General features: G+C 37.5%; 1 protein-coding gene across 1 annotated transcript in view; it reads left to right on the top strand.

Moving 5' to 3' along the window:
• LOC131042650 (peroxisome biogenesis protein 5) overlaps positions 1–24,871 on the top strand; it is a 176,845-nt gene that overhangs the window by 116,143 nt on the left and 35,831 nt on the right. The window contains exons 13-14 of the mRNA XM_057975967.2: positions 12,422–12,487; positions 13,351–13,445. Coding sequence (XP_057831950.1) covers positions 12,422–12,487; positions 13,351–13,445 — 161 coding nt within the window. The remainder of the gene's footprint in view (positions 1–12,421; positions 12,488–13,350; positions 13,446–24,871) is intronic.

The raw sequence follows: 24,871 nt of genomic DNA, 5'->3' as shown, positions 1-24,871 counted from the left end.
GATAAGGACTGAATACTAAGTGGATTAATTTTTTATGATGTGTTTTTCCCTCTTTTGTAAGTTGAAATGCTAATTTAGGGTAAAGTGTTGAAATTCGATACAAAACTGAGAAAATAACTAGCTACAGGTTCGGAATTTTGTCGTGCACCTAAATTTGAGTAATACAAGCTGATTCGGATCTGCCCTATGAAAATGCCCTGAAAAAGTAGGGACCATGATGCAGCAACACGGTCCTCCGAATTTTCCGCACGCCAAAAAGGGTTGTTCCATCTCTTTGTCTGAACCTTATTTTGAGAAGTACAATTGCACCCCTGTTTCCTGCACACAGAAAGAAAGGGAAATAGGGGCATCACGGTCCTCCGAATTTTCCGCACGCCAAAAAGGGTTGTTCCTTCTCTTTGTCTGAACCTTATTTTGAGAAGTACAATTGCACCCCTGTTTCCTGCACACAGAAAGAAAGGGAAATAGGCTGGGAGTAGGGGCTTGTCTTAGGTCAAACCCCGGTTTTGGAATTAACCATGAAGTTGAGATAAATGTAATTGAAATGACTTAAAGGAAAGGTTCTACTTTTGAGGGAGATGCTGAATTATGACTGAAAATTGAATGATTATACCTCCTTGTGAAGTTTTGCTTGCCTCCACATGGAATTAGGGTTTCATGAAATAGAATGTAGATTTCCACTTCAATGCTTGAATCTTGACTTTATTGCTGCTCCAAAGCTTGAAGGAAGACTGAAATGCTCAATTGCTCTTGAATGCTTGAATGCTTGATTGCTTGATGTCATATGTGTTCTCTTTTCTAATTGATGGATGGATCTTCAAATGAGAGGGGAAATCCTCTTTATATACTTGCTCGTCAGGAAAATTTATTAATTTTCCAACATGAGCCGACACAGAGAGGGAAATCCCCCTCAAATTTGAAATGTTAAAATGGGTTTAAAGAGGGCCCAATTTAAGGAGGACCATGGCGCCACGCCTTGGTCCTGCCCTATTTTGGGTTAGGATCAAGGTGCCCAAAGGGGTGCCAATCAAGGTTTTTGATGTTTGTGATGTGCATGAGCATAATTAGGTCTTCAATTAGGCCAAGGGGCGCAAACACTAAGGTGAAGACCCAAATGCGATCGAAATTGCAAGGGGGTCAATCATACTCTCGTTATACTAGAAAGGGTTCACGTTGAAAGACTTTCACCAAGTCGTCAAGGAGGCAAGATACACCAAGCCACCAGTGGACTTTAGGATCTCACACTTCAATGACAAGGTAAAAGGGAAGATCATGAGAGAGAGTAAGAGAGAACCATGACTACAACTAGTAAGGTTCTCTTACTACGAGTCATGAAAAAAAAAAACCAAAAATTACAAAGCAAAAGCTAAGTAACTTTAAATATCATTGCTAGAGAGAGAATCATTGAGCATAGTGTATGCTCCCACGTTAAAGCGATTACACACGCCTTGTCGGGAGCAATGGCTTTAAGGTAGGATACACCTAAAAAGACAAGCACGTTATCACAATAATAAGCCCCCAAGAAGGGCAAATCAAAGGATAATGAGCACAAAACACAAAGCACGAGGTGGTTTTGCTTAACTCTAGGGTCAGTATGCTTTTTATGATAACTCATGCATATCATATATATATATATGTATGCATGGAATTGTCCTTATCCCCCAAAGAAAGGAAACCACCATGGAAGAAAGGGACACATGCCTTTTGAGTCAACATGGAAGAGACCAAAAGAGATCTCAACGCTTTGCATCATCCTCAAGTAGACAACACTAGGGACAACAAATAGAAGAATAAAGAGAGAAATAGAAGAAGGATCACAAACAAGCAAGAGAGAGAGAGAATCTAGAGTGCTAATGAAGCTAATCAAGCATGTCATCCATCTCTCGATCTTGCTCAACATTATTTGGGGAAGGTGGACAATACTCAAGAGGAGTCACATCGAGCACGATAGATGGATCTATCACAAGTTCCAAATAAGGACCATGTTCTAATGATGGATCACTTTGTTCGTTACTAGGAGCTACAATTAATGCTTTTGAAAATTGTTTAGATAAATCATTGTCAACATCAACATATTCATATTCATCATTAGCAACATTCTCACCTATTTCTTCATCAAGATTAACAAAAATAGGAGCTTTAATAGGAATAGAACTTGAACCATCATTTGTCTTAAGCATTTTGCGTCTTGGAGAATTAGGTTGAACGTCCATATTAGAAGAAAAATGGAAATATGTCAATAGTTGGTGTTTTAGGAGAGGAAATGGTTTGGGAAGCAAGTTCACGAGCTCCAGGATGATGTCTCCATCGACGTTCTCTCGCACAACGGTTTTGTTTAGTTTTAGTTGAAGGTTGTGAAGGTTTAGGTTCATCAAGTATAGGCTTGTTTTCTTCTTTTAAGGAAGGATGCATAGGGGGAGGACTTTTAGGTTGAGCAATAGGAGAGGCCGATTGCTTCCCTTTGTAAGATGTAGGAGGCGGAACTGTACCATATAAAGGAGGAATGAGAGGTGTAGGAAGGAGACCATGTCCATCATGAGGAGGAATAGGTCTACCCTTAGGAGGTATAGCTCTACCCTTAGGAGGAATTTCTATCCTTGGGAGGAAGAGTGGACTCATCCATAGGAGAAGGAATTGATTCCTCTTTGGGAAGAAGATTATTTCTTTCCTTGGGAGGAAGAATAATCTTATCCTCGAGAAGAGGTATATGATCATCAAGAGGAAGGCTAAGTGTTGGATTTCTAGGTTTACTCTGGCCAAATCATCTCATTTTTCCATTTTTGATATGATTTAAAAAGAGCATCACATCTAGGTTGAAGAGGTTGGAATTATTCAGACAAAAAATAATCAAGACAAACATCTCCAGGCCTCACCGTAGGTTGATATATCCTATGATTAACAGTTATGATTTCATCATTATGAGGAAATTTCATACACTTATGAACAATAGAAGCGATCGCTTTCATGGAAGAGAGCCAAGGATGTCCCAACTTCACACGAAAATTATCGGATGTAGGAATGATAACAAAGATAACATCTAAGCATTTAGTGCCAACATCAATAGGAAGTGTGATAGAACCAATAGTAGGACAAGAGAAGCCATCAAAAACTCTTAACTACCATATTGATATCATCATATATCACTTTATGCAATTGCAAAGTATAAAGAAATTCTTCAATTATCACATTAACCATGCAAGTTGGATCAATAAGAACTCCTCGAGAAGGTATGCCTTTGATTTTCGCAGTTATGTAAAGTGGGCCATCGGGTGCTTCAATAGTCTCACTAGGATCAAATGTAATGCACAAGTCCTTAGGAGTTTCTTTTTGATCTATAAGGTTCACCACATTATTAGACTCAATGTCAACATCATTGGGAGAGAAGGCAAGATGATCAGTCTCAATCACATTAGTGGAATGGGAAGGTAAGGGATCAGTGAAAATTCGAAGGTTTTAATTAGGAGGAGCTACTATTTTGTTTCCTTTATCATTCACACCAACCGCAGATATGGTATTGTTATCAATCAAGTCTTGAATCTTACTTCTCAAAGAATAACACTTTTCAGTGTCATGACTGAATTGACGATGGTATTGGCAAAAGGCTTTAGAATCAAAGTAAGGTGAGGATGTCTTAGATGGATCAATTGGGTTGATAGGGGGAAGTTTCAACACATTCCTTTGTAACAATTGAGACATAATACTATGCAAAGATTCATTAATAAGAGTGAATTCTTTTCTAAAGTATTTGGACAAAGGAGGCACTCTTGTTGTGGCTGCTACTTGAGTGTTGTTGTTGTCATTGAATTTGATGAATCCCTTGTTTGGTTTGAACTTCGCAAAAGGTTGTTGAGCACTTTCACTTTTATCATTGGGAGCCATTGAAGAGGATGATTGTTCCAATTGACTCATGGTAAGATGATAGTTGTGAAGTATTGTGTACAACTGCGGAAAGGAAGTAAACTTAGAAAAGAGAAGTTTATCCTTAATATCTTTTTTCAAATTAGAAATGAAAATTCTTTGAATATCTTGATCAGGCACATGAAAATAAATTTGAGAATACAAATGCTTATATCTTCCAATAAAATCAGTCACTTTTTCTTTCACACCTTGCTTACAATGTATCAAATCAATCAAAGTAATTTTAGGACCAGTATTATTGTGAAATTGTTGAATAAAAGCATTAGCCAATTGGTAAAAAGAAGTAATAGAATAAGGAGGCAAAGAACAATACCGTTGCAAAACTTTATCTCTTAATGTTCTAGTAAACAATCTAGCCAACAATCTTTGGTCATGAGCAAAGTCACTACACAAAGTTTGAAATGTTTTAACATGAGTCAAGGGATCACCTTTTCCATTATAAAGCTCCAATTGGATAATGGGCTCGCTACGTCAAATGTGGGCACATTATACTTAGATTGATTCATAGAAGCTATTTGTTGTTGTAAGGAAGACACTGTTTGAGCTAGATTATTGATGGTAGCTTTGGTAGAAGGATTGAAATTGGACATGTTGGATTGAGGAGGGGTAACATTGTTGAATGAAGGAAGGGGTTGATAATAAGCAGGTGGAACATTATTATAGGTAGGTATGGGAGAGGATTGGGTAACAAATGGAAGACTCATTCATGGTAGGAGGAATGAAAGAAGAGGAGTTGCCCCCTTACTAACATTCGTAGGTATAGGAGAAGATTGGGTAACAATTGGAAGACTCATGGTAGGAGAAATGAAAGAAGAGGAGTTGACCCCTTGACTAACATTTGTAGGTATGGCATTTTGTGTAGAGGTAGTCATGATGTTTGATGTAAACGTGGGAACACTAGCCATAGGAGTAGTCAAAAGAATGGAATGATCAAATTGACTGGGAGGTTGTGTATAACCTAGGGCTTCGACACAACTCTTCATGGGCATAATATTAGAATCAACAATATGAGCAATACCATGCAAGATATCAACACCAAGTTTATCATTTTGAACCATTCTTTTTAATCCTTCAATCAATGGGAGAGCTTCACTTTCCGGGTATAGTTGGCTCATCCATTGTTGAAGATTTTCAAATTGATTGTCAATCTTCTCCAATTGGTCAACGAAAACCCTAGTTAGTGATACCTCCTCATCATGAGAATTATCTAAAGAATGAGGATAAACAGGGACATTTTTAGGATTGGAAGAACCACCAATATCCTCATTGAAAAAGTTATCCAAATTAGGCTCTATCTCCTCGGTAATTAAACCTTGGGAAGCCTTAATTTTACCACTTCTTCTCACGAGGATATTGTAGGTTGGATTAATAGTAGTAAAACTCATGCACTAAGGGAGGGGATTTGGAAATTTGAAATTTTAACTGAATAATGCAAAATTTTAGAAAAAATGATTACTCAATTAAATGATCAAATAAAGAGTAATAATGGAACCTCCTAGGAAATTCAAATTTCAAATTAGGATTATGTAAAAATAACCTCTTAATTTTAAAATTAAAATTATCCAAAAGAGATTGAATTTTAAAATTAGGGCCTTGTGTAATTAATCGCTTAATTTTAAAATTTAAAAGTTGAAATGTGGGAATTGAAGGAACCAGTTTAATTTTAAATTTAAAAATTAGGGTTTGTTTAATTAACCACTTAATTTTAAAATTTGATTTGAAATTTGATCCAAGATTGCAATTTTGAATTTGAATTGAAATTAACAAGCAAGTTTGAAGAGGGAAATTCAAAATTTAAACAACCCACAAACTCAATTTGCAAAATTTTATAAATTAGGATTTTTGAAATTAATTACCTAATTTTAAAAATTTGAAATTGAATCTTGGAAGTGAAAAATTGAATTTTGAAATAGAAACAAGAATTTCAAATCTGAAATAATTAATTGACAATTTAGAGAATCCACAAGTTCAATTTTAAAATTAAAAATTAGGGTTTTTGAAATTAACCACCTCATTTTTTAAATTTGATTGCAAATTGAACATGTAAATGAAAACTTGAATTGTAAAATTGAAGTGTACTAAAATAATTAAATCCAATTTAGACAAATCACAAACTTAATTTTGAATTTAAAAATTAGGGTTGTTGGTGTTGGAAATAAGCCACACCCGGACCGACGATGGACTGGTCCAAGAGGGGCCAGTAGCTTCAGTGGTAGAGCACTCCAACAGTGTATGGAAGGTCCTAGGTTCGAGTCCTAGTTGGTCCATGTCTCAACAAGGGTTTCAGTGAATTTAACCTCTAAATTTCTAAAATTTGCAAGGAAATCAAACTTGTAAATGAAAATTTGAATTGTAACTTGCATACACACTCAAATCTAAAAACAAAAATCAGAATTTAAGGTGCAAGGAGTCGGGTTCGCCAAAATGTAAAGGGGAAAAATTTGATTTGACAATTTGCAACATAGAAGGAGAAATCACCAAATCAATTTTCACTTTGAGGGGGAATTCCTTTACATTCAAAAGAGGGGAGGAATCCACTAGATTTAGTTAGAAATCAGATAAGGACTAAATACTAAGTGGATTGATTCATTATGATGTGTTTTCCCTCTTTTGTAAATTGAAATGCTGATTTAGGGTAAAGTGCTGAAATTGGAGACAAAACTGAGAAAATAATGAGCTACAGGTTCGGGATTTTGTCGTGCACCTAAATTTGAGTAATATAAGCTTATTTGGATCTGCCTTATGAAAATGCCCCGAAAAAGTAGGGACTGTGATGCGGCAACACGGTCCTCTGAATTTTCCACACACCAAAAGGGTTGTTTCGTCTTTGTGTCTGAACCTTATTTTGAGAAGTACAGTTGCACACCTGTTTCCTGCACAGAAAGAAAGGGAAATAGGTTGGGAATAGGGGCTTGTCTTAGGTCAAACCCCGGTTTTGGAATTAACCATTAAATTGAGATAAATGTAAATGAAATGACTGAAAGGAAAGGTTCTCCTTTTGAGGGAGATGCTGAAAAATGACAAAATATTGAATGATTATACCTCCTTGTGAAGTTTTGCTTGCCTCCACATGGAAATAGGGTTTCATGAAATAGGATGTAGATCTCGACTTCAATGCTTGAATCTTGACTTTATTGCTGCTCCAAGGCTTGAAGGAAGACTGAAGATGCTCAATTGCTCTTGAATGCTTGATGTCATATGTGTGCTCTTTTTAATTGATGGATGGGTCTTCAAATGAGAGGGGAAATCCTCTTTATATACTTGCCCGTCATGAAAATTGATTAATTTTCCAACATGGGGCGACACAGAGAGGGAAATCCTGCTCAAACTTGAAATGCCACGTTGACATAGAAAGGGTTTAAAGAAGGTCCAATTTAGGGAGGACCATGGCGCCACGCTCTGGTCCTGCCCTATTTTGGGTCAGGATCAAGGTGCCCAAGGGGGTGCCAATCAAGTTTTTTGATGTTTGTGATGTACATGAGCATATTTAGGTCTTCAATCAGGCCAAGGAGCGCAAACATTAAGGTGAAGACCCAAATGCGGTCGAAATTGCAAGGGGTGCAATTTTAGGACGCTACAAAAACTTCATAGAAATTTAACAAGAAAAGAAAAAGGGAATTAGGAGGGATGGAAAATGGAAAGCAAAAAGTAATGGAGTTGAAAAAAATTTAAAAATTTGAAGGGGTGCTAGCAAGTGAGAAAAATTTAAAGGAGTCATTAAAATATTAGAGTTGGGGGATATAATAAAGTGCAAAGGCCGAGTTACTAGAAAAGCAATTATTGTTGAGACTGAATTAAAAACTATAATTTATGGAGGAGAAATATAGAAAAAATTAATAGTAAAAAATATAAAGGGGAGAATCAAAAGATTAACATATTCTCACTCTTGGCCATTTTTTAAATCTTACTCTCGGCTAGTTTATAAATCATACTCTTGACTATTTTTTATTTGTCACTTTTGGCAGCGCACTCTTCCTAGTAGTGTGCGGACTCTTCACCAAAATTGGAACGGGCTCATTACTGAAATTGTACGATTTCATTGTGTACAACAACTCTTTGTATGGAAGCAGTTCCATCTTGCACCTGTACGGCCTCCTAACTATCCCATACAGTGGTGACTTGTTTCATTCCACACCATATAAAGTTTCTCACCATACAACACTCTTTTGTTCTTCCCATACAATGTTTCTTTCACTTCACTGTACGACATTTGGTGGCTGGTCTTCCCATATGACGATTCTTCCATTGCATTATGCAGCATTTGCAAACAATTGTAACACTATACGTTGTAGGACAATTACATACAGGCCTAGCTGCAGCTGCACCATACATTGTACAACATGCACAATCCAATCAAACCACACCATTGTACGCGAAATGACACTCGCTAACGACTCCAGTTGCGCTGTACGTCGTACAAGCTCTTAGCTGCATTGTACAGCCTCAAGAAACTCTCTACACCATACAACATCATCCCTACAACAACGTGCGACTAATTGAAAAGTTTATCATAAGGCCTCTTCACAAACCCAATGTATGGGCCCTTGAGAATCACATCATATGACATTATGGAGAACATCATGTACGGCCTCACTGGCTGGAGAAAAATTCCCTTACCACTCGATGACGTCTCTCTTTAACGGTATGACGAAGAAGATTCTTCGTGACATGTCCAAAATTGCTATTTTTTGGCTTCATCAACATTGCTTTTGGCATCTTAAAAAATCACAAAAATGATGCATGCCATGGAGTTTTGTGTGGATTTGAAGGTCTCAATTTGGGCTTGGTGGTAGGGGCGCCGCCGCTTGACTCCATTGGGGTCTTTGCCCCCAGATTCCCATTTGATTTTTCGAGTACAATACATGTTTGAGTTTGCGTAGTACAAGTCATTTTTTGCTCTCTCGTCATTAGCCTCCCTGATTATTACTTGATGTTTACTTGTCATATGGAAGACGACTTTTTCTTTTTGTGGGGGGTGATGTAGTCAGCATACAATGCCTATTGATATGCTCAATAATATTGTTTATCCAACAATGTATTAATTGTTCATTTGTCATTCGTGGGGTAGTTGTAAGTGTTGGTTGGTTGACGGTTGTGTTCCTCTTGGCAACTGTCGAGACATTTGAATATATTGGTATCGTCAAGGAAGGTAGCATGATATAGTTGGATCAACTGTAATCCTTGGCTCGCCATCTTTGGTCTTCTTCTTTGTAATGATTTCATGTGTGAATAAAGATATATTTTACTCTTGTATCCTGGTATGCATTATCATCTTTATTGTTACATCCTGTATTTAATTTATCAGATATAGCAATAAACAGCCAGCTTTTGTTCCTTGATTTCTGTCCTCTTGTTGAGGCATAGAAGTCAAGGGTGACTGCTCTTCTGATCAAGGCATTTGAACTCAAGGGTTCGGATATCAATTATTTGCCAGAGTGGGAGGGAATCAAGTCTCAGTCATATCCAGTGGTATGGGTTGATAACAAAAATGCAATAAGAGCATATTGATAGGTACTACAAGGGCCTGCTGCCAAATTTCCTTTAACTAAGCCACTAGAAAACTACATTTGATCCACTGATACATGTAACCCTGATCTTAATATGAGCTCAAGACTAAACAGTATTGATTTACTGCTTGTTTAACAAGGACCTTGGTTGGGATATCACTTAATCTCATCCACATCTTCTAAGTTCAATCACATTTCTCTTAAATTTTTCTCTGTGCTCTGCAATCTTCTGGTCTCTATTAGAATTCTCACTAGACCTACTCTCTTATATTTCCCTCTCGTTGTGCATTCAAGCATCCTTTAATCATTTACGAAAGAGGTGACTCAAAATTTTCTTTCCAACCTCTCTTAAACATGTAGTTATTATTTATTGTTTATAGAAAACGCTGTAATATAATAGATAGATTTAGAAGCAATAATATATTATATTTATAGTCTCTTATAATTGATCAAAATTATATATTTGTTGGACATAAGTCTGTTCTCCCCTTAAATAGTTAACTTAGAAATATCAAACTCAACAATCTGTAACAAATCTATGAGTAAAGCTAATATAATTGTTAGTGAGATCTTGAAATTATTAGAAATGATTTATCACTGGATGTCTCCAATGTTGACGTGGTGGCATCTCCAACTGTCACATGATGTGCATTCAATCCTTTCTTACTGAGCTAGTCCAAAGCTAGATGTCTGAAGGATTTTTCTCATCATCTTGTAAAAATATTTGTCATGCTTTCTGCAATGAAAATAATTTGATATAAATTTTATTCCAACTCTACTAAATATACTGCCATCTATCAGTATTGTTCCATTATTTTGTTAATTATAATAATCTATATTCAATTAAGCATAAGTATTGAATAATAAATCATACTAATGGTCATTCTGTGAGAATCTGAAGTATACGGTGATCCAAAGACTTTTCTGGAGTTTAACAGGTCACTGATGCCATGGGGTACATAATAGCCAAATACTTGCTGACAATAAACTTGGTTAGGCACTTCCAAGGTAGTCACTGTGTCGTTGGTTGAATGCACTCTGATAAACCCTCTCCTAATGCTATGCAGCATTCAAGAGTTAAATCTATTGCCTCAGTCTATGGATAAAATCCATTAATTTATGATTCAAGATCTTCTTTGTCTTGTCAAAGTTCAAAATACAAATTCCAACAGGGCACAGTGACCATCTGTTCATAATATATATCTTGTTTAATAGAGCTGTGTATTTATTATTGATTTGTGCCTCATATGGAATGTTATCATGTCACATCATCATGAAACAAGCTATCAATTTAAAATCTTATTGTCATCATTTCAGAATCTTTGATAACATATTTCACATAATGTGCACTCCCCTAACAGACAGCCAAATAATTGTATTGACAATGACAAGTTGACTCTCTTTGATAGTTTACCTTCATGGGAGTGAATCACTTGCATATAGCGCCATGACTCAAACACACTATTTCCAAGCTTGTAATGTCATTGTCCTCCAGTGACTCCGTTGGGCCTTTTGGTTTCCTTAATTTTCCGTGCCCAACTTCTTTCTTGACCATGAATTTACATTTTTTACATCAGCTTTTTTGCTACATTATTCCATCTAACCCCAGCACACCATGGCCTGCCAAGATTGGTGCCTTACATCATCCCCCTCAGGGAGGGTTTAGAAAATGCCAGTTTCTGTCATAAACTAAAATTCATTACAGGTGAGTTTAAGGAATGAAATATAAAACCTTTTGAAAATGTCGAGGATAAAAAGAATTTAGGAGCTGCAGTTGCAATAGTCGAAAGAGAATCGCTGTGGAGTTTAGAGTCTATTTATTTAGAAAAAGAGAAAGAGAATTGATTGCCAGAGGAGAACAAACATACTAAACAGGAGATATTCTGGAAGCAGAAGTCAAGTGTTATCTGACTACAAAAATAGAATATAAAGAATCTTCTTCTAAATTACCAAAGCTAGAAGAAGCATTATATTTCATATTGTCATTACGGGCTATCTCTAATGAAGATATTGAAAACAACAATCATAATTGTCCACTTTTTAATCCATTCTTTGAATCAAAAGAAAAGAAATGGAATGCTAATTTAGAGCTAGACACAGAGAAAGCATGTTATTGGTTCGTAATGTAGAATGTTCTAAATAAATTTGAACTCAGATGAATGCAGAATTTTTTAGTCAGCTGCTCATTACATCAAAGTTATTAATCTTCAGGAAATTCCCTAGTGAGTTTCTTTATCATCACAATGCAGTTGAGAAAGAGGGATCTCTTGTGTCTGTGGGAAGGTTAACTGAAGCAGCAAAAGTCCAGAACATTATATCTAATATTTCCATTGCATCTTCTATTTAGATGTAACCTACTCACAGTTTTCTAATGATATGACTTTAACAGGTAATCCGAATCTTAGAGAAGCTATCTCTTCTGTTGTGGGAGCACACAAACAAGATAAAGGCTAGGATTCAGAACATGTTTTGACTATAGAGAGTTCTGTCAACTTTATATAATGATTATAGCCTTAGTTTCTTAGTTTACCTTATACCTCCTATCAGATTTCTGGGATATTGGACTAGCATGTTAAATATCTATATTTCATAGCACTTTTGTGAGTATGAGAAGGTTATATTAACTCATATAGCCTCTATGTACCATAGCAGCTTTTTGATATTTTGCCAGTTGTGTACTTCTTCCAACGGGTCAGTCTTATTTTTGCTTCTCCAAAAGCTTGTCATTGCAAAATATTGTTGATCATATGTCCATGTTTGTAGTATGATACAGATCTTTAATGCTTAGAAGAAGAAGAGATAATCAAAGTGCATCTTGTATTGACTTGCTTTAAAGACCTAGAAGTCAAGTGCTTGCTGTTAAAGGCAGTAGAAAACTGGAAAGAATATTTATTTCGATCTGTCACTTTATGTTCTTTTCCATTAATGCAGTGTTATATTTTTCTGATGATTGTTTTACATTATTCTGTTTTCTTACAATTTGGAGTTGTTTTCAGGCCCTTGATTTAAAGCCTAACTATGTTCGTGCATGGGCAAATATGGGTATCAGCTTTGCTAATCAGGTACATATTTTGTAAAATCTTGTCATTGAAAACTTCCTGATTGTGACATTTAGACTGAATCAATGTCTATCTCAATTAGCATGAAGCGAAACTTTGCATAGTGTTTGAGTATTGCATTAGCTTTGGTTGACTTAATTGATACTTGATGCAAATCAACATTCAACGTTAGAACTTCCAGTTTCTTGAGTTATTCTATCATTCACAGCTTCTACATTGATTGCTACAGTCATGTTGTGGTAAGAGGTTAAAGGAAGAGAGAAATTAGATAAGGATATCAAACTTTACAGTATGAATTATGTAATTGCTCAATATGTAGTTGAACAGATTGAAGAAGATTAAATGAGGTGTATCATAGACATAACCTTTAGATGTCAACATTCCTGATATCAGTGGATCTTCTGGAATTGGCATTACAAGAATTGCTTAAAAAGAGAAGATGAGAATTTAAATCAGTGTGGTCCAGTGGACCATTCTTTGCAAAGGAAAATATTGAGACTGCAAAATAAATAATTTGACTAGAGCATGGTGCTAAGATTCTGCTTAGAAGATCCTGAAAAGATTATTAAACAAATCTGGTGTCAAGCATGCCACCACTGACATGTGTATAAATGGATAAATTGTATTAGAATAGGCAGATATCTTACACGATTGACTATATAAGGAAGACCGAAGTGAGGAATTGGAGACAACAATCTTTGTAGTTTAACTCAGATTTTCCTTGTTGCGGAAACTTTTATCTTGTTATTCTTTGAGCACATTGAAACAAGCATTGGAAACAAATTGTAAAAATCTCTTTTTTGTCTCAAATTGTTTTGGTTTCTTTTACTGGTGTTCTAAATAATTTTTTTCATTGGTTGTTTCAGGGCCGATATGAAGAATCCATCCGTTACTATGTAAGAGCATTAACAATGAATCCAAAAGCTGAAAATGCATGGCAGTACTTACGAATATCTCTTAGGTACATGAGGCAAACTTTTCAATTTCATGCATGCATGCTGTGGATTCTTCTTTTCAGCCATTTGAGATAACATAGCTTTTAACATTTGGTGTGAGGGGAAGGTGATTAAGTTGTATTTTCTACTCTTGCAATCTTCTGACAAATGCCCTTATTATTTTTTGTTTTTGGGAGAGTTATTTTAGATTCTGCATCTATTAGAAATGGTTCCTTTGTTTTGTCCACTACATAAGTGCCACAAGTTGCATTGTATCTCAATCAACATTGCTTTCTGGGGTTGTAAAATTAATTCTAAAGTTTATGCTCAAAGGGTAGGAACTGATGAGCTTCACATTGTAATCTTGGGTTCCGCTTCTACAAGCTAAGATAACCATGGACACATTGAGAGGTGTGGATCAAACTTATTGCCATGCATGGTCCTAAGCCCACTGTTATGTGTTTCAATGGGGCAACCTAGAGAAAGGGATCAAGTTTAACCATGATAAGGACCCAAGCTGACCACCATGTTATCTGTGAACTTTACCCAAAAGTTTAGCCCCATGTTTTGTCCTGCAATACCAGTCTAGTATTAAGGCCGATTGCCATAATAGTGACCCAGGCTCAAACTTTGTTGGGCATGCTTCTTGCGTCAATGTGATCATGGTGATTTTGGGTTGGTTGGGTGCAAGTCTTAGGCAAATTTTGGTGGAAGAGAGGCTCCTCAGACATCTAGGCCAGAAGTGTCTATAGCTTTATGGTGCATCCCTTGTATTTATCTGATGGGTAGTTATTGTTTTAGTTTAACTCTCAAAAGGAAAAAAATGCAAACATTTTTATAATTCTATTATGAATGTCTGTTTGGAAACATCTCTTGCAAGATGTTATCTGTGTAAGAAATATTTGTCATTAATGTCAAGAGTGGAAATAGTGTTGCCAATATGCAGTGATGCCTCAAGAAAGCTCCTTGTACTATCTTTATAAATGAGACTAGTACAATTGGAACTCTTACGATACCCAAGACCCAAAAGGATTAGAAGTAAAGTCTATGTTGTGTCAAAGTGATTAGACACTTCAATGGCACAAGGAGATTTGCAACCTATATGGATTGCAAATGGATTACAAATGTATGCTTTGAAAAAGGAACATGTTTTGATATATCCAAAAGAGTGGCAGATTAATGTAGCAACAACATTATGTGCAGGCTGATTTCATAAAGAAACAGTGATTCATGTACAATAAAAAAGTATCAACAGCTATATAATAATGGCAATTTGCTACAAGGTAAAGGTGGTGGTACAAAGCATATTGGTTCCATGTTATGACAGCGATTTAAGTCACTTATTCCTTATGAACAACAAGCGACTCTATTTAGTAGAGACTTAAATTATAAGTCGAAGTAAGGACATCAGTTTGTTTACAAAGACAAAGAGGGTGAAATGTGTATGATAAGGTGGCATTCTGAATCTTCAAAAGGTGGCATACTTTTTTTTTGATCGGTAATATGGTTTATTTTATTATATTATGAAAATAAGCAGTACATTGTCAACAAGGATTATCCTCAAACATCAAACCACCCCTAACCACCTTCTAATTCCACCCAAACTACCCAACAAAAACCAGATGTCAATACCACCATCCAGTACCTACCAAACCACCACCCCATATCCAAGTTACAGTTTTTCGAGCTCAAAAAAAGGCGCTTGTTACATCATTGCCATACAAAAATTAACTGGTAGAGCTAAGTTCATACGATACTACTGAAGTAAACAGATAAACTTGAAATTGCCAACACAATTTTAAACAAAACCCATGAACAAAGCAGACAAAAAACAGAGATACCCGGGATCAAGCCGGGTCATTCTCATCCCACATCCTCCTCTTTCACGGCCGCACTGCTCGTCTCTTCGCCCATCCCGCCTCCTCCTTCGCTCAGGAGAATTGCTAGAGGCGCGTTCTTCTCCGCCATCTCCACAATCCTGCGTTTGGTCTTCGGACGTTGCCTCCTTCCACCTGCTACCTCAACCCCTGCCTCCATGCGGGCCTGCCTAACAATCTCTTCCAATTCCATTATTTGCACATACATTTTCAGAGCCTCCCATCCTCTTCTCGCCGTCTCTCGAAACCTGACCTTCACCTCTTATTGCCGTCTGAGGAAAGGAATATGCATATGTCTGCCCCTCAGTTCTCAGTGCTGCTTCGAAATACCTTCAGAAACATCAAACCCTCGACCCTGCACTACCCACTCCAGCAAAGGCTCCAAATTATCCAGGTTTTCTTGCGATACTATAGCCTGCATTACCCTTCGAACCTTCGCACACGACGAGTCCAATTCAAGCCCCCACACCATGATAAGGGAATAGATGTCCGCCCTTGTCTAGTACCTATGGCCTATTACTGCTAGCTCTTCTTCCAGCACCAACTTCACAACCTTCAGAAACAGTGGTTCCTTCGAACAGAACATGGTCATCAAACATCTCTTCGGAATCGGCCCCAAGAATGCCAACATCATTTTGGTGGTTCTCAATGTGAAGTTGGCTTCTATTGCACTCGCCAACCACAAAAACCGCCTTTCTCTGTCAACAAACCGCTTTCTCAGACCAAGGAAAGCGCCCACCAGTCGCATTGAAGAGACATTCATTCCCATTACTTCTATTAATGAGTTTATCACAACTTCTGCCGCCACTACAGAGATAATCGACATTAATTGCCAATGTCAGCCAAGCCAGCCTAGGCTCTCGAGCAGAGAATAAGAACATACTTCTCACACGCTTCGTCTTGCTCGTTAGTAATGTCCAATACAGGTCGTTTAAAGTTGCCATTGTATTATGGCATCATCTCTACCCCACCACCTCGTCACACATTTGTCCAGTTTGTATGCCACATTTGATAAAGCATCCGCTAAAGCATTCCCACCCCTTCTAATATGAGACATACGAAAATCTTGGAAATTATTTAATTTTGAGCAAATCAATGCTATGAATTTATTTAGTCTCCAACTCGGGGTTATTCCTTTCATAATTGCATCCACCACTACCTTGGAATCTCCTTCCAAATGCACTTTCGAAGCCTTCATATTAGCAGCCAAATCAACTGCTAATAAGGCGGCCTGCACCTTTGCTTCATTGTTAGTCCCGTCTTGTAGTCTTTTCGCACCCTTGAAAAGAATCATCCCGTCCTCATCACGAGCAACACATCCCACCCCTGAAATGCCGGGGTATCCCTAGATGCCCCATCAAAGTTGATTTTGATCCACCCTTGCTCCGGTTTAAACCACACTTCCTCCTTTAGCCCATGCTCCCCACACAAAGGATGAACCCTAGAGAACCCATGAGCAGGTTTGAGCTGAATCAACAACCACCGAGATTGGATAAAATTATTCGCCATACTGAAAGGATGTTTCACAAAATTATGGTTGACTTTCGCCATTGACACAACTTCAAAGATAGCCCTTTCCACCCTATCACACAATTTTTCTGTTGATTCTGCTTTGTCCTAAAAAATTCTCTTGTTTCTTTCTTTCCATATTTCCCACAAAACTATTGAAGGTGACACAATCCATAATACATATGCTAGAAAAGGCCGATTTCCTGTATTCAGAGAACCAGCTTTTGAACAGACCCAATATCTTTTCCGGAAACGGAATTTCCCACCCCAATTTGCTTAACAAGAATTTCCACACTCCTTGAGCCCAATCACAATGTAGCAATAAATGTTCCAAGGATTCTTTAGTTCCCTTACACATAACGCATTGAAAGGGACCATTGAACCCCAGTCTCTTCAACCTGTCCCTCATCAATATTCTCCTTTTCAAAACTAACCATGTAAACATCCCCGCCTTTGGTAAACATTTGGAGCTCCAACAGAGCTTGGACGACCACTCCTTATTGATCTCTGAATTTTCAATAAGGTTATAGCCCACTTTGACTAAATAATTCCCAGATTTTGATCCACACCATTTTAGGACATCTTCATTTGGGCCAAGATGTGGCTTAAATTCATCGAGGATCCCAATAAAGGAATTTTTTAACTGAGGAGATAGCGGCAGCAAGCCAACATCCTTCCAGTCCCATTTGCCCACTCCATTCCTTCTCATTTTAATCATATAGTCCACCACTTTAGAACCCCAATGAGCTTCAACCACTTGTTTGATGTGAACTACATCCCTTCGCAAGGACAGGGAAGGCTTGCCCTCCCATGAACCAGTCCAAAAATTTACTTTCTCCCCATTCCCCATTTGCCATGTGAGATGCTCTGTAATCACCTTCCTACAGGACACTAGGAAATTCCAAATCGTCGATCCTCTTGGAGGGTCCCGAACTGTGAAGATTCTTTCCCTGTAGTTCGAATCCAAATATTTATGTTTTAGAATTTGCACCCACTTTTGGTGTGGTTTTTCATACATTTGCCATATTAGTTTTGCACGCTTCATTCAACAAGCTCCAATTTCTTGGGCCTGCACCTCCTAACATTTTTGGCTAGCATACCTTATCCCATGCTACCAATGGTATCTTGTCTTGTTCACTCTTACAATTCCAAAAGAACTTTCTCAAAAATTGGTTGATGCTTCTAACAACTTTCCCTGGAAATTTTAAACACATCATAGAGTAAATAGGCATTGCAGATAACACTGATTTCAACAATATTAGTCTAGTTGCCGAAGTGAGCCACTTCCTATTCTAGCCTTCCAATTTATTTACACAGCTATCCATCAATCTATGCCACATACCCGTCTGATTAGGCCCCCCCAAAAGTGGGGTCCCTAAAAACCTTCCCAAAAGGTTTCCAGCCTTAACACCCAAGATGCTAACAATCTCTCTTTGCTTCCTCAGATCCGTATTGAAAAAGAAAACATCCGATTTGGACCAATTTATCTGCTGGCCTAACGTAGTACATAAAGCATCTAGTGCTTTTTTAATGACGCGAGCTTCTCGAAGCGAGGCATCACCAAAAAGAATTGTAGAAGCTCACATCACCAAAAAGAATTGTATCATCAACAAGTTGTTGATGAGTGACCGGATCGACACCAACCATAACCTGTATGTATCCCTTTCCATTGACCTTCACTCCGCAAATGTCGAATGAATCTTCCCAATACCTCCGCTAAATAAATAAAAAGGAAAGGATATAGTGAATCACCTTGCCGCAAGCCTCGTGACGTTTAAAAAAAGCCCTGCAGGCTCCCATTAACTAGTACAGATACCCACGATCCATGAATGCACGCTCTCACCCAATTTATCCAGTGGGAGGAGAAACCGAACCTTTCCAGAACCCGGATCAGGAAGCCTCGATCTACCATATCATAAGCCTTTTTAATATCCAATTTGATCAGCATTTGCTCAACCTTTGCTTTCCTAACTGTGTGTATGGCTTCATGAGCTATAATGATACCTTCCACAATCGATCTCCCCAGAACAAATCCACTCTGCTCTTCCGATATAATCAGCTTCAAAAGGGGTTTCAGTGTTCATGATGACTTTTTCTATCACTTTATACAACACATTACATAAAGAAATTGGTCCGAAGTCACCAAAAGAACCCGGTCTCTCAACTTTAGGGATCAGGGCTAAAAAGGTACAATTTAATTCTTCAGCTACCCATGCACTTTCTCTAGCCTCTTCCACAACTGCCCAAACATCAAGGCCAACCACATCCCAAAATTGTTGGTAGAAAAAAGTAGGAAAGCCATCTGGCCCCGAGGCCTTATCTCCCACCATCGAAAGGACCGCCTGTCTTACCTCTTCAACAAGGATTGGTCTACATAATGCTTGGTTTTGGATATCTGAAATGATGTGAGGAATATGCTCCAATAACTGATCTTGTTGTTGAACATTCAAGCTTAGATCCTTTGCCAAGAGTTCATTGAAGAACTCTACTACTTCCTTATTGATATCATCTGCCTTATCCAAAATAACATTTGCCCTCATCGATGTCACTTTGTTCCAAGATCTCCTAACCTTCTCCAAATTATGTAAAAATTTCGTATTCCTATCTCCTTCCTTCAGCCAACCTTCTCGAGACTCTTGTTTCCAATACACCTCTTCTCTAGCTAGGATTTCGTTATATCTAGATTTTAGGTTCTTCTCCCTGTTATAAGTATCTGTTATCATGGCATGATCCATGATATCCTTTTGTGATTCTTCCAATTCCGCTTCTATAACATCTCCGTCCACAAATATGTTCCCAAACTTGAGCCTGTTCCATTCCTTAAATTTCCCTTTGAGGAACTGCATTTTCTTAAAGAATTGGAATGCCTTCGAACCATAAACCGTTGGGGCTTCCGCCCACCAAGATTTGATTAAATCTTTCAAACCATGCTCCCTTAACCACATTTTCTCAAATTTAAAAGGACATCGAATCGAGACACTATCCAAACATACCAAAAGTTCCATGCAACAATCAGTTTGACCCCTGCTTCGAAATTTAATGGCCTGGTAGCCCATTTACCACCCAGAAAGAATCTATCTAACTTCTCAGCTATACAATCTCCCCTAGATCTTCGATCAGTCCAGGTGAAAGTCCCTATATTAGTTTTTACTTCTCTCAGACCATTCCCAGATACAAAATTTTGAAAGCCCACTTGTGAAGCAATAACACCAACGTTCCCTCCTTTCTTATTTGTCATATCCAAAATGGTGTTAAAGTCTCCCCCAAAAATCACTAGTTCCTGTGACAATTATTCAAGATCAAAGATAGTTGTTTCCATATCTCCAATTGCAGGTTATCTTTTACCGAACCATATACATTAATAAGAAATAAATCACAATTGAGTCTACATGAATGAATTTTGCACAACTGCCATGCTTGAGAATTGATATGTTCCTCCACCTTAACCAGAGCAGGTTTCCATAGGATACCAAGTCCACCCGAAGAACCAACAACACTTGAAAAAACCCCTGTCCATGACCTCCAAGCTCTCATCAAACCCTCGGCATCCTCCAAGCTCAACTTTGTCTCCTGTAAAGATACCAGATTCAGTTTCATCTGCTCAAGACCATGTTTGATTAGACATCGCTTGTCAAGGGCATTGCAGCCCCTGACAATCCAACTTATGAGTTTCATTTTTCTTCAGGAAGGGGACGTCCCTTCCCTATTGTGAGTTTGCACTAACCTTTGGCATTTCCTGCCAAAGCAATTGAGATCCTGTTTGGCTTCCTACCTCTTGACTTTTTTCCCCTAGAGAGGCTTTCAAAAGTTGAGAATCAATTTGGTTGATGGTTCGACTCTCAGTAATATCCTCTTCATCAAAGGCCCCCCAATCATCCTCATCATTCCAAATTGTATCATCCGCATCCTCTTCACAACCTATCATTTCTCCATAATTCATGCTAGCACATTGAGTTTGTTCCTGTTGGGTTTTTTCCTCTGCAATCGGCTCCTACTTAGACCCTACCACTCTCGCATCCAATGCCTCCATAGTAGCTTCAACTTTATTTAAGGCCTCTTCCACTAGGTTAACAACTTCAATCTAGCTTGCAGTCCTATCATCACCATTCGATATCACCACGTGTTCAATCCCTATATTTGCCCCATTAACCCTGGTATCTTGCACCATCATTGTGGAAGGTGAAGCCCCATTATTCGAAATCTTTGTTTGCCTCTTCTCATTCTCTTCATCCACAAACTTCGCCACTGTAGCTTCCAATGAAGAATCCATTGCCTTACCCTTAAGACGAATCAAACACACCTCCTTTGAATGTCCATCCTTATTGCACACAGTACATCTTTCCAGTTGGTCTTCTACCTCAATCTGGTGTAGCCAGCATCTTGCGTTCGTATTTATTTCTAACCATGCAGGCAGAGGGAAATGAGGTTTTCCCTCTAATAGGGTTAAAGTTAGGCATTGTCTTTAAATCCACCTTAAAAGACCATTTCTCCTCACACCATTGCTTCACGCGGCTAAAAGCTGGCCAATCTGCAATCCATTTCATGAAGAAACCCTTTTCCCTTAAGAATGCAACCGAATCGTTCCAACTTTTGTTGTCCAGAAAGAAAGATAATTGTTGAGCTTTTGGTGGTTTAGGTTTTACCTTCTCCAAAGGCTCCGTTCTTGGGATCTTCTTCGGTCTCCACTCCTTCTCATGGACCTTCTGCCAATTCGATTTTGCTCCTGGCTGGCTATTCTTGCGATTGCTGAAGATCCCTTGATGATCATTTCTGGGTCTTCAAAAATCCTGACTCCATCCACCGCTTTCCTTTCTACCCGGACACGATACGGGGGCTCTGTTCTGATCCTCCCAAACCCACTTAGGTTTTGTCCATGAGTGGAAACCTGGATTTGCTTAGTACTTGGGCCGGTTGTTTGGTCGAAAATCTTTGAACTCTCTAGGTTGCAGACCTAACCTCCTGCGCATCGCCATTTTTTTTCTTTGTTCCATAAAAGGTGGCATACTTGATATTAAGTTTAATACAACATTTTTTTTGCTATAGGTGCGATTATTGAGACAAAATAAAATCTGAAGTCAGTGAGTATTATGAAGAGCAGCACTTTTGTTTATTAAGGTTGTTAATGAACATTACAGCAAATAAAATAAAAGAATAGCTACAGCGATCTAAAAGAGTGAATGGCTAATAAGAAGAGCAGCACTTTGGAAGACAAACAACATGGCAGGCTTTCCCAGGAGCACACAGCACATCCATTCAGGCATATGTGTGACACGCTGATTTTTCTCTTGATTGATAGTAGATTTCAGTAAGTGTTTATTCTGCATATTAGAATACATTAATGCTATGGCCATGGTAATGTGAAGAAAGGAAATGCCATATTATTCAATTCATATAAGAATTTAAAGCAGATCAAGTAAATAAAGGAGCAGTCGACAATGAACAGGATATTCATTAATAAACAACATATATTGATTTCCTTAATAACTTATTGAGTGCTCAAACCAAAATATTATATATACATAGTGCTGCTATCTCCTGATACACATCAGCAAGAAAATGATTTGGTTGATGACAACAAGCAACGAGTGATTTGCAAGGTGATGATTTAATTAATAAGCAAGTGAGATTTGTCTAAAGAAATCTTCATAGACAGTGATGGGTATGTTGAGATACTGATAGAAGTGAGAAATCATTAATAATAAATAAATGGTTTATATCTAAAAGGATGGAATTCTAAGAAGAATGTCAAATAGTGTGATCTGTATTAGCAAGACTTTGAAACAGTAATACATTGATTACTATTACTAATAAACAAGTGATTACATTGTTATAAATAATAAACCATAGAAGGCAGCGAACCTTTACAAAGAAGGAGATGTGGCTTTGTTAAGACAAGTAGCAATTATCATGAGGAAAATCAAAGCATGTGATTAGTTAAGAAGAAAATAATTCTCTAAATGGTGGAATATGTTTATAATTAGCAATGCTTTAAAAAGTGCGATTTAAAGAACGGATGCAATTAAATAAGAAGCTATGTCTTCTATTCAAAAGGATGTGACCCTTTGATATAAAGGCATATATATAGAGATTGGGAATGATTGAGAGTGTGGTGTGTTTGGGCAAGATATAAAAGATATATTTAATTCAAACAATCTACTGCAGTGTAGAAATAAAAATGAAAGCATATTTGTGAAGGGTTGTTTGTCTTGGTGAAGAGGTATGTTAGAGTAATATAGGTGAATGAGAAATGTGTTTGTGCCCTAATGTAATATCTTGTGTAGATTTGAGTAGAGGATTCTGAGCAGATTAGTGAAGCATTTATGGCAGATTTATGAAGGAGAAGATATGCAGATTCGGTAGCAAGAATACATGAAGATTCGTAAGGAAATATATTAAAATCTGATGAAGAAAATATGAGTTCATAGCAGATTTTGAAGTGAAGATTGTGACTGTTTTGTGGCAGATTTATGGTCAAGTAATAGCACTTTGAAGAAGGAAACTTGAGAAGAATAGGATCATCCATCAAAAGGTGGAAATCTGAATGAGGGGTGGATGCCTCTAGTGGGCAAGTGCTTACAAATTAGAATGAGGGGTTGGTGCCTCTAGTGGGTTGATACCTACAAATTTGTAAAAGAAGTTTTCTATATATAAGGAAGCTATTTTATTGTGGTTTTCTGCCGTAAGGGTTTCCACATATATATCTTGTGTTCTACTTGTGTTACATGGTAGTTAAATTTCATGTGAATGTTTATATGAAATGAATAATCTTTGGGATTAAGTTATGTGCTTTTGTTATTAAGTTGAGAAAGTAAAAGTTTGACGTTATACTGATTCACCCCCTCTCAGTATAACCGTGTTCCCAACAATCTGCACTGTGGAAACTTACCATTAAATCATTCTTAAATGCTGTTTGTTTAGTTGTTGTTGGGGACATTGAGTGACAAACCACAGTTTTAATTTAATTTTTACCAAATCTAGCACCTCCCCAGTTTGTGATGTTTATCTGCATTTTCCAACTCTTGCTCGAGTATTCAGTTATATTTTAAAGCTATTTTTATTTGTTTCATTTTCTATTATTTTTTTTATTTCATGTTTTTTTTTCACGTGTGTCTACCCTAACCCGAAGCATTTCTCCCTTTTCTTCTTTCACTTGTATATATTTTCATTTTCAGCTCTATGTGCTGTTTTCTAGGATTTCAAATTCATCTTTTTTCTCAAAATCATGTTTAGAGTACATTGAATGGTACACTGGCTTTATGAATTATACTACCTTAATAAGCCTCTAATAGGCACTTACTCCATATGCTATCTCCATTCTTTATAATAATTGACTTAATTTCGTAAATATCCAATTCAATTCATAGCTGAGTTTGCATAAGCGTCCTAATTGCATGCAAGCCAAAATTAACAAGGTGTTAATTGTATGCCCAATTTTACAGTACTGTGCTTGGTGTTTCGCCAATTTCTGCTAGCACAAAGAATCCCTTATAAGATATTAACTCATTTTGAGTGGCTAATCCTTCTGACTAAGAATTTCTGTGCGTATGCATGTATCAGTTGATTACAAATCCTAATTGAGTCTGGGTGCATCTATCTATTGCTATATAAGTCCAAGATTGTGTGAGTGTGATTATTGTATGAGTTCATTTTTTGTCCATTGTTGCGAAGATGCTCAATGCAGTCACAAGTACATTTTCCCTTTTTGAACTACATTGATCTCCCGTCAACTCATTTTTACCTTGAACATGGTTTCAAGAACTCTTTCTTGCTTCAAATTGAAGCCCTAATGGAATGAAGAAAATGCCCCTTTTGTGGTTTTCCACTTTCTTTGTACATTAAGATCATGCCATTACAATGGTCTTAATGGAACTGCATATTAATCTTATTGCCTCATCTACCTCCACTTTACTTCTGGGCTTTGTAATAACTGGATAACCCTTAACACTTTTTCCTATCTTCAAACCAGAAATTGAATATCTTCCACAAGCCAATCAACCCTTCCTATCTTTGTGTTCCTTATTAGCCGGAACCGTTGGCCTTTGCAACTGTCCAAATTGAAGAGCACT

This window comes from Cryptomeria japonica, chromosome 3 (assembly GCF_030272615.1).
Source record: "Cryptomeria japonica chromosome 3, Sugi_1.0, whole genome shotgun sequence".
NCBI classification, from domain to species: Eukaryota; Viridiplantae; Streptophyta; class Pinopsida; order Cupressales; family Cupressaceae; genus Cryptomeria; species Cryptomeria japonica.
Note: the sequence above shows the minus strand (reverse complement) of the source record. Positions and strands in the feature narration are given on the sequence as shown.